This window comes from Temnothorax americanus, unplaced genomic scaffold (genome assembly GCF_048541705.1).
Source record: "Temnothorax americanus isolate GAGA-0224 unplaced genomic scaffold, ASM4854170v1 Scaffold34, whole genome shotgun sequence".
NCBI lineage: Eukaryota > Metazoa > Arthropoda > Insecta > Hymenoptera > Formicidae > Temnothorax > Temnothorax americanus.
The window spans coordinates 633,413-646,612 of record NW_027509485.1 but is presented as its reverse complement, the minus strand read 5'-3'; the positions used below and the strand labels follow the sequence as shown (position 1 = coordinate 646,612).

At 32.2% G+C, this 13,200-nt stretch overlaps 2 protein-coding genes across 2 annotated transcripts; one reads left to right on the top strand and one right to left on the bottom strand.

Moving 5' to 3' along the window:
• The first annotated feature begins 3,914 nt into the window (after positions 1–3,914).
• Positions 3,915–7,777, top strand: LOC143901502 (F-box/LRR-repeat protein 4-like). The gene is made up of 9 exons (XM_077413870.1): positions 3,915–4,037; positions 5,163–5,414; positions 5,522–5,627; positions 5,719–6,175; positions 6,271–6,333; positions 6,415–6,477; positions 6,566–6,920; positions 7,004–7,331; positions 7,484–7,777. The coding sequence occupies exons 2-5, from the start codon at positions 5,172–5,174 to the stop codon at positions 6,308–6,310; spliced, it is 846 nt and encodes a 281-aa protein (XP_077269996.1). The 5' UTR covers positions 3,915–4,037; positions 5,163–5,171; the 3' UTR covers positions 6,311–6,333; positions 6,415–6,477; positions 6,566–6,920; positions 7,004–7,331; positions 7,484–7,777.
• Positions 7,778–10,246: 2,469 nt separating this feature from the next.
• On the bottom strand, positions 10,247–12,670 carry Hspbap1 (HSPB1 associated protein 1). Its single transcript, XM_077413869.1, has 5 exons — positions 12,461–12,670; positions 12,144–12,353; positions 11,730–12,043; positions 11,280–11,646; positions 10,247–11,197 (listed from the first exon to the last, which is right to left on the bottom strand). The coding sequence occupies exons 2-5, from the start codon at positions 12,345–12,347 to the stop codon at positions 10,838–10,840; spliced, it is 1,245 nt and encodes a 414-aa protein (XP_077269995.1). The 5' UTR covers positions 12,348–12,353; positions 12,461–12,670; the 3' UTR covers positions 10,247–10,837.
• Between the last annotated feature and the right edge of the window lie 530 nt (positions 12,671–13,200).

Below are 13,200 nucleotides of genomic sequence, written 5' to 3'. Positions count from 1 at the left end.
CTGAAATGTATATGTGTATGCGTGTAAGTGTATACCTATAACTGTGTGTTTGCGTCCGCAATATGTGGTGAACTCGGGATACCGTAGGTGCGTCAGGCCCAAAGTAGAGTGTAGAGTCCGCAGTAGAGTCCTAAATAATCAACAGAGATTACGTTGCTCGCAAGATCAGCGGGCTCTTAAATGTTTGAAAGTAAAATTATGTTATATATATAATTATTAAATTTTAAAGTGTGTATTTTTCTTTTTAAATATTTACCTTACACTTACGATATTTACAAAACTTCTGGTATTAATAACGGATTTTTGTACTAAAGACATTGAAATATATAATATGCGTCTAGAATGTATTCGGTACTGCAGTTCATTAACCCGGCGGCTAACATGGAAAGGTACGAAAGTATTATTTTCAGAATTTGATAAGCTTTTAAAATATTGTTTTCTAGACAAAAATATAAGAGACACGTATTTTTTATACGAGACCGTCCTTTTTGCACATTTGATCTTAATTTTTTCAAAACCAAATGTAACAGAAAAATTTTACTGACAGATTTGAATTTTCAGCGGCTAAAATCAGGAAACGATTCGAGAAACCCAATCCGCATCTGATATTTCGACCAGTATTATTATTCAGAAATTCTATATTACATATATATATATATATAATATTATTTCTAAAGCCCCCACGTGGTTTTGCTTTGACGCTAGCTTCAAGAAATGAAATTTAATTTATTCTACATCCAGCGTTGACGTGTGTTGAATCGTCGTTGATCGTCCCGGTACAATCAAAATTGGTCGTCAAGCTTGGGGAGCTTGGGAGTTTTGATAAATTAAAAATGTCACAATTTAATTGTGATAGGTACTCATATTACGTGTTTCTATCTTGCTGTGAATCTTTGACTGTGAATTTTTAATTCTATTAACTTTTTATTAATCAAGGGGAGGTTCTCATCTAGCTCGACCAAAAAATCGATTTTTCTTTTTTTGCATTTTTTGATAGCTTATCATATGTAGAATATATTCCCAAAAGGGTTTGGCCAAAAACAATTTTATGAAAAAGATATACCATAAGAAGGGAATTCACCTTTTACGCGAAATTTGAGTTCGTGCACATATCTTACATCAATATTTTTGAAATGCGCGTGCCTATATTACTATACTATGGTAAGCATAATTACATAAAGTGCCACCAAGTGTCGTAAGATATGGACTGTGAAATATTTGAGGCATGCCTCTATGTTTAAAAAAATCGCAAAATCTTTAAACGCGTTTCCTGAAAAATCATGTTTTTCAAACTGGCAATCGCGATTACTCAAAAATTAATTGACGGATCGTCTTTTTTTTGTTTTGTTTTAAAGTATATTAAATTTATTGGAGCCTGAACCTAAATGCAGGTGATATTTGTTGTTTTTCTTTTTTATATAGCACATTAAAGAGCGAAAAAAACGTGAAAAAACGGTACTCAAAATTCAAATGTCCGTCATTTTTTTAATTTTCGATTTTTTATTCATATTATAGGTTCAAGCTCCAACAAATATTATATATTTCATGAGAATTTTTGGATTTTTTATTTCTGATATTTTTTACAAATGCTAGAGTGATTGCCAATTGGACATCTTTTTTTGACGCGGTCACCAAATGCCTTAAGGTAGCCAAATGCCTCGTCATCTAATTAGTGACGCGCATGAATGGATTAACGAGATTCCCACTGTCCCTATCTACTATCTAGCGAAACCACTGCCAAGGGAACGGGCTTGGAAAAATTAGCGGGGAAAGAAGACCCTGTTGAGCTTGACTCTAGTCTGGCACTGTAAGGAGACATGAGAGGTGTAGCATAAGTGGGAGATGGCAACATCGCCGGTGAAATACCACTACTTTCATCGTTTCCTTACTTACTCGGTTAGGCGGAGCGCGTGTATATATTATACTTTTATTACGATTACAGACAGACCATTTATGGAAAAAATATTAGCATGCCTTACAATAAGGGAATGGAAAATACTAATACACATCTTGATGTTTCCTTCTTGTACTTCACGTTGTCTTTTTAGCTTTGAGTTTTTATACTGAGAATCATAAATATTTGAATATGTAGCATTATTATCTTTAAAACAAGTAATATATTTTACATATTTGTTGCCGTCAATGCCTGGCCATAGAATTAATTTGCCATCTCGTGTTAGCTCTGGCCACGTTAGCAAACGTGGTTTCATGGGTGTAGACGTGTAGGCCCACCCACGAGACCCTTAAAACTTTCACAGTACGTTCAATATGTTTCCACTCTGGTAAAATTCTACAATTTTAAGAGAGATAATAAGATTACTTATAAAATTGACATTTCGTAGTTGTACGCAAAAGACTATGAGTATTAAAAAATTATATTTATACAATAAATTTACTTTATAGCCTTTGTATCATTTATATGCTGTTCTAATTTAAATTTGACATTTTGTAGGCACTCAGACAATTTGACTGTACAAGCTCATTTTACAATTTCTTGTCTCAAACATTTAGTGAAGTCGTTTTCCAACAGACGTTCCTAGTATCTTTAGAGGCTTAGTTAATATTTTTCTCATTGTTCCCTAAAATGACGTAAATTTTAATATACTTACTTTATTTACCGGAGGGGCACATAATCTGTATGAGCGTTTCGAATTTAGCCTATTTTTTTTGGCTTACAATTGTAGTATCGCATATGGATATAATATTTCTAGGCTAAATATCGTAATATGCAATGCATAAATTATAATGTCGCGATAATACTTAAATTTTAATATGTTTTTTAAAAGTTTACGAAGGAATGTATTGTAATAAAATCTTTTTAGTCGTATATGCTTTATTTGGAAATTACCTAACAATTGTGGATATAAGTAAATGTTTTACACGCTATCTAATATTTACGTTTTTTGTACTTATTAATTACTATGTTTAATTAATTAATGTAATAATTAGTTATAATCTTGTAATTACATATGTTGCTTATTGTACCTTAAATATAAATGAAATTAATTTTGTATTTTGACAGTGGAAGCACATTGCACTCGATATGTACTCAAACACTTCGAGCTTAGGATACTATGCTACGTAATATGTCTCTCGCGTTAAGTATTTTGCGAGTTCTTAGAATACAGTTAGATTAATCTCACGTGTCAGCAGGAAATTAAACGCATCATTAATAATTTTAGCACAATTAATAACACTTATATCTTTATATGCTCCAGAATTCAGATAAAGTGCAAGTTTGCGCAAGTTTTCCATGTCGTAATTAACACGATAATAGTATCCTGTTGTGAAACAAAAAATTTTACTGATAATTATATTTGTGTGATTAGATTGAGAGTAATATTTCTCCGTTGTCATTTTTTATGTAAAAAAATATAACAAAGATATTCGAAGTGATCACAATTGCACATTCACGCGTGTCTGCGTTCGTATACATTAACATTTCCATGCAAGTACACATATTATGCATATTTTTTTATTATAATACAGATTATTTTAATATACTAATAATTTTGAAAGTTGCTTCAAAGATTTAAGAATTTAACATAATACTTATTGTTAGTAATATTATGTAAACATTAATTATATTCAGAAATAAAAAATAACATTAAAATTATATACAAAACAAGATTTTTATACTACGTTTATCATATTTACCTGCTTGCCGAACGTCGACCATTATCCAGTCATCTTTATAGCAGTATTATGAATTACTGGTAAAGACGGTTTCTGATGTGTTAGCCATACTTTTTTGGGGCTTTTTAGGGAAAATTTTGTCACTAAAGTAATAAGTATCCACCAATTACCGAGTCTTTCCTTTGCTTTCCAGTAATTCACCTGGATCCTACGGTTCGGACGGTAACACTTTTCAAATCTATGTATGTATTTTGTGAAAGTTGGTAGTCTAGGATATAATATAGAGCTGGACCTACACAGAAGTGGTGTGCGCTCACTAACCACGTGTTCCAACATTTCACCTCTCTCATGATTTTTTTACTTTATACGAAAAAAAATTAAATCTGTCTCGCTGATAAACAGTAAGTATGAAAATCGACAGAAATTAGTTATTCTGATTAATTTTTTGTTCACTGTAAAATTTTTTGTTCGATTGTTAGATCACTGTGTATCAAACAAAATTAGATAAAAGATATATTAAATAAGTGAAAAAATACATTTAAAAAATTGTTGGTCACTTAGCTAGAAGCGTAAGTGTAGAGAACGTAAGCAATTTAAGTTTTGCAATCTTTTTTCTTTGGTGCTCGTGTAATAAGCACGTGTGCGCCTATGTTCTTTTCCCACGTGGTCAGACACTCTCTAGTATGTACGTGGTGGAACACACCACAACGTATATCGGAAAATGAAATCAAAAATACATTTTTTTTCAAGTAAGATAAATAATACATTTCGGAAAATCTTAGGTTCTACAACAGACGTAAGAGTATGCGGTAAGACGTAAGTAGTAAAAGTTGACCAACTTATACATTCGATTATTCGTGGATTGTAAAAATTTTATTAGTCAATAGCTTACTGCTTACAGTGCTTACGTTTTATGCCCGATCTACAATAGCTGTAGTAAGCTGTAGTAAGCCTCAAGATGTAAGAAATTGACCAATCACAGTCGATTATTCTCCTCACATTCGCCTGTAATTGGTCAATTTCTTACAGCTTGAGGCTTACTACAGCTATTGTAGATCGGGCATTACATCTACTCTTATATACGATTATTGTGGAATGGACCTTACTTAGAAATTTAAGCGTACCTACTTGATTGTGGAAAATTTGAGCAATCTAAATTTTGTAATTCTTTTGTCTTTTTCTTTGTGCTCGTGCACGTGTACCACGCGTGGTGGTAGAAGAACACAGAGCTCGCGATATTTCAGATTTATATAAAAAAACATTTTTCTACATTATAAAACTGTAATTTTCTTTAGAATATAATCAATTATTTAATATTTAATAATAATATATACATGCAGACTATGTAACAATAATAGAGTACTAGCCATGTGAATGCAAACAGGATAAATTTAGATTATATAATCTAATTTAATTATATAATCTTACCGCTATATAATTATAAATACATGATATTACAATGCATTTTAGCATATACTACAAAAGCAAGGATTATATTATTCTCCATATCATTTGTCTTCTTTCAGAGAGAAAATATGGCGTTCCATTATCAATCTTTATATTACAAGAGTTGTAGTCGATATCCCTATGTCGGCAGAGTATCCGTAGGAGAAAAGGAAAGTGTTGACTTCATCTATCAATTTGTGAAGAAAAGATTTATTACCCCGAACCACCGTAATCTTAGCTTATTCCTTACTGCCCCTGACATAATTGGGCCACCTAAATTTCCAAACTATGGACAACTATTTCATTTACCATTTTCTTTTAGAAAAATATTGGTATGTATATTTCCTGGTATTATACATTATTGTCCCGTAAAAAAATAATCACAATTTAAACTTACAAGAGTTTGTAGTATTTGACACTATTTGACTTTTTAATACAGAGATGCAGTAGAGATGTCGGTATTTCAATATCTCCATGGCAAAACGAAGGACCTACTAATTCTATTTGGCTATGGGATAAGACATCAATCAAAAATAATCATATTGGTATGTAATATTTGAATCGATAAATAAGATATTGTTAAAGAAGATACGCTTTTGTTGAGAAGAGAGTATAATTATATTTTCTATTTTTAAGATATCGAGTTTCACGAAGCTGTATATCCAATCAGAGTCTGTATTTACGAAATATGTAATCCTGGAAACATAATACAAATTTTGGCTCAAGATCCTAGTAATCAGTGGTTTAAGTTGTGGGATGGAGCGTCTCAGATTGTACCCCCGACATCAAGATTATTTTCTCCACCCTTATCGCATCCGTGCGACTTTAAAACCAAAATGCTCAGACTACAATTTAAGAAGAGTTCGCCTAAAACTTACACAAAGATAGATGCCGTGATGCTCATCGGTACATCAGAATTGATTCTTTCTAGAAATGCTAATGAGAGTTTAACAAATGTGTTAAAAGGAATTAACTCCATGTACTCTCCATGCCATGACGATGTTTATAATTTAACGGCAGATTTAAAAAGTGCAAACTTTGACATAGTTCATCTGCAAAAAAATTTCTTAGAATATTGCGTTATTTGTAAAAGGTATTATAATCGAAGAGATAAAATAAGTATTTTTTAAATATTTTTTATTCTTTTTTTTAATAATAAATATTAATTTGTTTAAATGTTATTTGCAGCGATATACGGAGGGAGACTTCTTATATAGGAGTAATTTGAGGCACAAAGAAGTATCTCAAGAGGTAATTCCCGGTTATATGCAACCTAATGGTGAAAAAAACTTGCGTCATAATTTATTAAAAAGTCATTTACATTATGCCAAGGATTTGAAACTCTCTTCGGATGAATCCAAGGAGCTATCACTTTGCAGTTTGTCTGCGCTCTCTGTAAAGTATTCCAAGAAGTCTATTTCTCATCATAATATTTATTGCAATGTCATCTCGTGTATTAAAGTTTTATATTTTATCTTTGTAGGATGAAGTACTACTAATGATATTAAAAAACTTGGATTTGATGACGTTATGCCGCATGAGTTCAGTAGATAAGCGCTTTAATAATTTAATACGGGACCCTGAACTCTATACACGTTTGAACATACGTCTTGTTGTATCGGACAAACGTATGCGCGATATATTTTGTTACTTTTCATCTAGATGTAAATATTTGCGACAGTTAGATCTTGCAGGGAGCAAGAACTATGACTTTAAGGATTTTGTAAACTTTCTTGATAATTGCGGCATGCGTTTAACGCACTTAAGATTAAGTAACTGCATATCTGTTGACAATCGTGCTTTACTTAAAATTTCAGAGATATGCAAAAATTTGAAAGGTATGTATGTATATTGTATATGTATGATTGTCAAGATTACGGGTAAATTGCATATATATCCAAAACATGTTCTTTTTTGTTAGAATTGGATCTATATAATTGTCATCTCATAGACGACAAAGGATTTTCGTATCTTGAGAGGTTAAATGGTTTGGAGTGTTTAAATCTTCGTAATACGGATATAAGAACTGAACGTCTCAGCAAAATACTGCAAAGAAATCAACGGATGCGAGAGTTACATTGGGCCGTTTCAGCGCGTAATTCAGTATACGGAGTTCCAATAGATTTGGGAAATTTGTGTCGTGGCTTGGAAGTAATAACATTGAATGAAATAACTATACCTTGGTGGGCTTGGTGTATTAGTGTCCTCACTAACTGTAAGAATTTACGAAAAGTGAATGCTATTTTTCCGTAAGTATGCGTGCGCTACATTTTCTTTTAAAATACATATTCTTGTATTCTTTATTGATTTGTTTGCTTCTTTTGCAAGCATCTTCAAAAAGTTGCATGAATGTTCTCTTTGCAATTAAAGTTCTGTAATAATTATATTATTTTTGTTACAGAGGCGGGTACCCAGTTACTGATGACAGCTTATTTAGATTACTTTCTTTTTATCAACATTTGCAAGAAGTTTATTTGTATAATATTTTCCTTACTGATTACCGGTTGGAATTACTAGCGCAGTGCAGAAACTTGAAAAAGTTATGTCTGCACCGTATTATTTATCTGTACCGTATGAATTATGATAGACAGGTAGATTATGAAGAACCTGACAAATTTGCCGGCATTTTCGAACAATGTCCTAAACTGCAAGAGTTTTGTCTCATACACTGTGATATAAGCGATCAATTGGTTAATCAATGGAAGGAAAGATATCCGCATGTGTCCGACTATACATTCCGCTAATAATTTGAATAGTTTTTGTTTACTAGTTTAGAACACATCTCAATTTACTTTTTACTTACGCTCACTTTTTAAATTTTTATACTTACAAATTTATTTTGTGAAAATTAGGTGATAAATTAAATTGTAAAAGAGAAGTTAATGTTTAATAAAAACAAAATATTTGATTATATTTATTTATAATTTTGTTATTGTCGAACAGTTTGATCTTTCTTATCCTTTTCATAATTTGACTCTTTTTATGCGATGGTGTCATTTTTTGCTCGGTTCACCGTCCCGTTCTCAAGATATTTAATTTTAAAATTAGGTGATTTTAATGATTTTAACATTGGTCTAATAGGAAAAGAGGTTATTTTCCTATGAATAACACGAGTTTGCGAAAAATCTTTGGCCAAAAATATCTGAACAATACATATCGATGGAAAGAGGACACTGTGAGGAAGCTTATAGTTGAAGGTGAACACGATCCACCGTACAGTTTTTTTTAAATTAATAATTAAAGTTGAAAACTAGTCAAACGACGCGTTAACACACACTTTATTTAATCTATTTCAGACAAAATATTATTCTACAACGTAAAAATTATTTATTAAATAATCTCTTTACGTCGTTACGAAGCTTTGCGATGCGTTATTCTATTTTTTTATAATCATAAAAATAAAAAAATTATAAACATTGTTTTGACTTCGGCCTTTCATCATCGAACTACCTTAATACAAATCAAAATGTAATTACGATGGTTACGTTGTTGTGCATCCTGTATCGCAGAGTGACAAATTATCATTTGCTTTAACACTTTGAGTGCAATATAAGGCACTCATTAATGGATGACGCGTAAATTTCCGCATAGACTCTTCGATCACAGACACATTTGTGAGTGACGGTCTTATATATTTACTAACAAGAGAGGCTCAGAACTGAACTCCACCGATTTTGATTTACAGAGAAAGTTCCTCCGAATATCTGGTTAAAATAAAATATAAGCGACTAGAAGTATTTTTTACCTAAATATCTTTTTATTTAAAAGTGATACGCAAAAATTCTCAGTGTATCATTTCTCGCTTCAATATATGGTCACAATGGGTGCGTTCAACAGAGAAAGTTGTTTTACAATGGTTGTAAAAGTCGTGAATTTGATTGGTGCTTTTATAATTTTAGCCAAAATGAAAAGCACTCACCAATCAGATTCCTAAATTTTACAACAGTTGCAAAGCAGTTTTTTCTGCTGAACGCAGCCAGTTTTTACTTTAATAATATAAAATAATAACAATTTTTAATTAGCCAGAAAGATATTTTTAACACGTTTTTTTGTCTTCATTGAAAAACATCATAAAACAAATGTCAGAAAATATATTTTTCAATAAGATTAAAAGGTGTTTTATTTACATATTTTTTTGCTTTGTCGAAAAGGTAATTTAAGAGAAACATCTTTTTCGTTATCTTTTAGTGTTATGTATATTGTCCGAGTAGGTTTTCTAGTAAAAGACGCTATATGTACATACACGTCTTTCCATATTCCCACCCTCTAGCTATATATAGTTTTTCCTTCGCTTTCTAATAATTTACCTGAATCCTATAAAGCTATATCCACACAAACTTGCATAGGTGCATAACCATATGCATAACAAAACGGAATTAGATTATAACACGGGTTAGGTAGGAAAATGGACAGGTAGGACTATAGATAGGAATACGAGTAGGTAGGGATTCGGGTAGGCAGGGACAAGGGGATTAAATTCGATAGAAAAAATTGTAAACAAAATAAAAATAATATTTTTAATATAATAATAAATTTATTATATTTATTATTATATTTTTAATATTCACACAACTCAAATGTATATTAAATAATACTAATTTTCATATTAAAAATTAGTATTTAATAATAAATATCATTTTTATTTTAAATAATACCAATTTTTTATAGGTAATTGTATTATATTGCATTTTACTGTAAATATTATGTAATTATTATGTATATATTATAAATATATGTGTATCATGTATAAATTGTGTACATTATGTAATTAAATTATGTAACTCTATAATAACTCTATAATGTTGTACATTATATTATTATATTGTAAAGGAAATTGTAAGAGAAATAAAATAAATGATAGAAATGTGAAAAAAACGTATTGTAAATAAAAGAGGACCGCCCCGATCGGAATCGGCGGGGGCGGTGGAGGGCCTCTATAGGTTGACCTGTTTCTAGCGGATGTTAGTTAAAACCTAAGATAAGAACTAATATTTAATTTATAACTAAGAAAATGCATTTAATCGCAATGACATTCGGTACAAGCAGGACACGGCCTTTAAAAATATTGCTTATATAGAAAAACGGAGAGTCAAGAGATAGAAAGGTCGTGTCAAAAATTATGAGTAAAGAAATATGAGATTAATACGAGTTGACACAAATATAATTCAGGAGGAAGAAAATGCATATTTTATTCACACTAAATTTCATTACAATATATGCATGCGTATTCTATATTTGAAGTGGTCAAATTCATGACTGAATTTTCTGTAAATTTCCTATAAAATACCAGCACGACTGACCGTTGACATATCTATAATTCTTAGAGGTATATAGGTACACATACCAGTGATAAAAAAGATTGGTATTGTTTCACATACAATGTCACATATATAAATTATATACATAAATTTATATATATAAAAACTTATATATAAATTTATTAATATAATTAAATTTATATAGAATTACAGATTAAATTAATGTTTTTCTAACAATACTTTCGCTGCCCTATCAATAAGCAATTTCAGCAATTTAGTTAAAATTAAATATACATGTGTATTCTCGTGAAAATAGTTAAAAATTTACAGCTAATTTTTTCTGCAAATGTCATGTAATTATAAAATGCCGACGTGACACTGACCGTTGGCATATCTGAATATATATGATACCAATAACAATAGAAAAGATTGATATTATTTCATATACAATTCACATTTATATAATAGAGATAAAAATTCAATCTTTGCAAATTATATTAATAATGTCTTTCTAACAATACTTTTGCTGCTTTACCAATAACCTCTGGATGACATAAGGCATTGACAAGAGATTCGAAGAATGAATCATACTGAGGATTAGGTATATAATCTCCAGATGCGCTTGTTTCTTCCGATGGATACTTCTCCTTGTCTCTTTTCCGTCTTTCTTCAATAAATTCTTTAAATTTATGTTTCTCAACATCAGGTAACAACTTAACGTAATACGGATATTCCTCAGCTAATTCTGTTGCGGTCTGTAGTTTAGGTTTAGGTCTTTTTGCAGGTATTTTTGGGACCGGTTCCGCTTTCTTCTCCTCCTCCATTTCTTGCGTGAGTTCAAGAACAGCGCATTCGACCTATTGAGATAGTAAGATTATAAATTAAGCAAATCCCGTGTATATTTAATTAACAATATTGATATTTTTTAGAAGGAATTACTTCTGTTGTATAATATGTAGTTATCTTATTCGGAAACTGATTATAGTCTCCCATCTTGGCTATTATCAATTTAACCAGAGCTTCCTCGACTCGTGCTCTACTATCTGTTTTCAGTTTTCCCCATATATTAACGCTGACATTGACTTGATCTAAAGATTCCACGTAATGCCACCATCCATTAGGCACAAATAAAACATCTCCAGGTTCTAGAGTTATTAATTTCGGTTTGTCTGGTATTTCTAACAACCAATCCTTTTCCTCTTCGCTCAGACAATAAATATTAAATCTGCTGTATACGGTTGACTCCTCGTAAGGAAGTCTAACTGGTATCAGAGGAGCGCTAGGTGGATAAAGCAACCATTGTTTTCTGCAAATAGAGAATAGGCGCAATATATATAAACAGTTACCAAGACAAATAATTGAAGAATACAATATATTTTTTATACAAACCTGCCGTGTACTTGTGCCACTAAATTGTAACCATAGGTATCCCAATGGCAATCAGTGTGAGAACCTTTGCTTCCGACCCAAATAGTGGAATGCATTCCATTTTTCCCAAGTTCCTTGTCAATTCCAAACTTGAGCCAATTGAAGGACTCAACAATTTCCACGTTGTCGCTGAGCCACTCCTTTATATGCTTGTAATCACAGTAATGCCACGTATTGTTCTGCTTTGTTTCTTGTAAATCGATAAATTCTTGCAGCGTTAATTGAACGGGCTTCGCAGGAGGACTCAAGCACCAATGATGATGCTGAAGATTACACTAATGGAAACGAGAATCGAATAAAACTATTAATAAAATTATCAGTCAATAAAGTTATTAAAAGAATGTGTATGCAAACGTTATTATCGTTACAACTTACCGTACGCTTGTTATGATTCCCAACTCGAAATGGCAACTTCTTATCGCCAAACTTTTCGACCAATTCCTTCAGGTTCCACTGAAGTAATTTCCATTCATAGGAACCATCCGAATTTTGTAACATATTTCGAAACAATACAGGTTCCTCGAGTTTCGGTAGAACGTCTCTCAGAATATCTTCCAACGGTTGTAAATAGCGACTCATTTTTAACTGTCTTATAAGATATAAACGTTAAGTTTAATCACTTTTCCTATCTTAATTGAGCTTTGATGAATGAATACTTCGAGATTATCGTTACTTAAATCAAGTACGCACACGGAATCTCTCAAACTTGTATTGACATTTTCCAGACCCCGAGATAATCTTGTTTGTAAACTTTGATATCTGTTCTCCTTAGCTGAACCTCTTGCACCGTTCGTCTTTCCTCTTTTTCTTTCCGACGTGAGGGAAAAAAGAAAGATATGATGAACGGTGCAAGGTTCAGCTGAAAAGAACAGACCTATTATCTCATTGATAACCTAGTACACTGATCTTCTTCCCGCAGTGTGTGTGTGACTCCCCTCTCGCTTGCCTAAAGCCCGTGTCACACTACACGTATCGCGGACACGGGATCGGATTGAGATTGCGGATCGCGGATCGTAATCCAGCCAATTATAGACGAGCAGCTCATCTGTGATTGGTTGACATCCGATCCGCGATCCGTAATCCCAATCCGATCCGTGTCCGCGGACCGCGATACGTAGTGTGACACGGGCTTAAGGCTGGGTTCCACTTAGGGTGCATCCCCATGGAGAAAGAAATAGCGGAACGGAATTTAAACGGAATTCCTTTGATTGGCTAATATCCCATCTTGAGAGTCCCCATCTAGAGATTAGCCAATCAGAGTAATTCCGTTTTAATTCCGTTCCGCTATTTCTCTCTCCATGGGGATGCAGCCTTATCGCTCACAACGCTCGCGAGCATCATTTCGTCCTTGTTTAACATTTGACAAACAACAAGGATGAAATAATTCCACGAGCGTTGCGAGCGATAAGTGGAACGCACCCTAAGTACTATG

Excerpts from the sequence above, each read along its gene's own strand:
- LOC143901502 (XM_077413870.1), top strand. The coding sequence starts at position 5,172 with ATGGCGTTCCATTATCAATCTTTATATTACAAGAGTTGTAGTCGATAT. Across the intron at positions 5,415-5,521 it reads TTTCTTTTAGAAAAATATTG|AGATGCAGTAGAGATGTCGG; the intron begins GTATGTATATTT and ends TTTTTAATACAG. Across the intron at positions 6,176-6,270 it reads TATTGCGTTATTTGTAAAAG|CGATATACGGAGGGAGACTT; the intron begins GTATTATAATCG and ends TGTTATTTGCAG.
- Hspbap1 (XM_077413869.1), bottom strand. The coding sequence starts at position 12,347 with ATGAGTCGCTATTTACAACCGTTGGAAGATATTCTGAGAGACGTTCTA. Across the intron at positions 11,647-11,729 it reads GTGGCACAAGTACACGGCAG|AAAACAATGGTTGCTTTATC; the intron begins GTTTGTATAAAA and ends CTCTATTTGCAG. Across the intron at positions 11,198-11,279 it reads CTACATATTATACAACAGAA|GTCGAATGCGCTGTTCTTGA; the intron begins GTAATTCCTTCT and ends CTATCTCAATAG.